This window comes from Perkinsus marinus, assembly GCF_000006405.1.
Source record: "Perkinsus marinus ATCC 50983 genomic scaffold scf_1104296947070, whole genome shotgun sequence".
NCBI classification, from domain to species: Eukaryota; Perkinsozoa; order Perkinsida; family Perkinsidae; genus Perkinsus; species Perkinsus marinus.
In genome coordinates, this window is record NW_003210727.1 from 1 (window position 1) to 2,333 (window position 2,333).

General features: G+C 35.5%; 1 protein-coding gene across 1 annotated transcript; it reads right to left on the reverse strand.

Moving 5' to 3' along the window:
* Nucleotides 1–1,713: 1,713 nt before the first annotated feature.
* Pmar_PMAR008573 (hypothetical protein) lies at nt 1,714–2,081 on the reverse strand (the record flags this gene model as incomplete). The annotated part of the gene is made up of 2 exons (XM_002779472.1): nt 1,714–1,731; nt 1,926–2,081. 2 exons carry the CDS (start codon nt 2,079–2,081, stop codon nt 1,714–1,716), a joined length of 174 nt encoding a protein of 57 aa, XP_002779518.1.
* Nucleotides 2,082–2,333: the final 252 nt, after the last annotated feature.

Below are 2,333 nucleotides of genomic sequence, written 5' to 3' on the forward strand. Positions count from 1 at the left end.
ATCTACTATCATTGAGTTAACCATATTACATTTAATAGCATAATTATCATCTGCTGTGGTTGGCTTCAATACAGCTTTAACCAACATACCTCTATGGAGCTGTAATAAGGTACATTTAACGATTGATTCCCCACACTTATTATTTGTGGTCATCATAAGCTGATGCATAAACAACTTTATATCATCTTTAATAATACAACAAGAAGTATCATTAGTATTGTTGCATATCGTATTAGTAGTATTATTATTATCCAGTAGAGGTACTATAATACCAAAACCCTTCTTATGATCAAAGAACTTAACTCGGCATATAATATAATGATGATGGATGCTGCTATTATCATCATCATATTCCTCCTCCTCCTCTTCTTGTTGTTGTTGCATTAGTATCAAGCTGGCATAAAGTATGACTATATTTATGATCAACCCAATAACATGATGTACTCATATTGTGATACTAGCACAACCATAGAAACATGATCATCATCAGCATGAGCCCAAAAGGACGACGACTTGATCCTGCAAGGGAACAGCAGCAGCAGTAGGTAGTAGCAGTAGACGGTGACTGTTAACCACCGCCCCGATAAGGGAGGTATACAAGAGGTGGTGCTGGTGGAGGTGATCCTTACCATCCCTTCACCACCATCTTTATGGTCTTAATCTAATATCCCTCCTCTCAGTGTGGTTATCTTAGTCCATTATAATACACCGACAATGAATGGTCCTATCACAATTCCACAACGACCATCACCATAACTCTAATACAGTAGTATACCGCAGGACACATCAAGTTGAATTAGTAGTAATCAATTATTACCAACCTTTTTCCTCCTCTTAATAGGGTTGATGTCATCATAACTCAATGTTTCTATGACTCATTGTGACGATATACACGATGATGGTGGTATTACATTACAATCCCTGATAACGATTATTATTCGTAATATAATATTACATCTGTACTGTTATCCTAATGTCCTAGTGTGGTAATGATGTTCAATAAATCTCACCGTGAGCACCCATCACCATACCTCCACTATCATAATCATCAACACGACAATAACAAGCATTAAACTAAGACAGACGACGATCATAAGCAAAAATAGGAGGAGGAGGGACTATATCATGTGTATTCATCATCCAATAAAAAATTGTTATCCAATGATGATGATTATCATCATCATACTACTACTGCTGGTTTTCATCATCAGCATTATTATCATCCTCACTAGTAGTGATAGTATCAACAATAGTAGCACTACAATTACGCATTTCTGCCATCTTAGTTATCTCATTAATAGTATCATTAAGTGAATAACATTGAGTAGACCCACCACCAACAACATGAGTAGAAGTAGTTACTTTGATACCAACCTCTGAGGTTTCATCTACAGATGATCCTAAACGTATCCTACTAAAATGAGCAACACTCTTATGTTCTTCAACAATATCTAATACAGAGTTAACCAATTGTGAATCAAACAAGTGTCCACGTAGTAGTATAGTAGTAGTGGTAGCAGCAGTATCATCATCACCATGAAGGGTTCCTAACAAAGATCATTAAATACGATCTTATAATAATAGTTACCTTTATTAAGTTGAGTGATAGCTAAGTGTTGAGTGGTGGTAGTAGTAGTATCTTTGGACCTAGTATTATGATGATTAGCACCATGAACTCTTTGTAGCATAGTCTTCAATATAGGCATATGTCCTTCAATACTTACTAAATATCTACCAAGCATGGCTATTTGTATATCTATCTCTTCTTTAGTAACATTAAAATGTGGAGTAAATCTTAATGCATTCTCACCACCATGTATAACACCAATACCATGACATCTTAACCAATGTTCAGCACCAGTAAAGGCAACTACTGGTATATCTTTATGTAAATGTACAGCATACAATAGACCAGTACCACTTACATTAGTAACAGCATGTGGGAACTTATCCTGTAACCTTTTATATTGATCAACAGCATACTTACCCATATCCACAATATTCTGTCTAATATTAGGATTATTATATATCTCCTTTAACACAGCAGAAGTAACAGCACATGCTCTAGGATTACCAGTCATAGTATTACCATACACGCCATGCCTATAATATGTAGATGCTCTCTCATTCATAGCTAATATCGATACTGGATATTGTCCAGCATTAATAGCTTTAGACCATACTTCAAAATCAGGTGGAGGTAGATTCTGATAACCAGGATAATCAACTATACTTAATACACCCATACAGCGGAATCCAGCTTGTACCGAATCTATTATAAGTATAGAATCATGTTTAAGAGTTAACTCTCTAGCCAAAGCATAGAACTTATG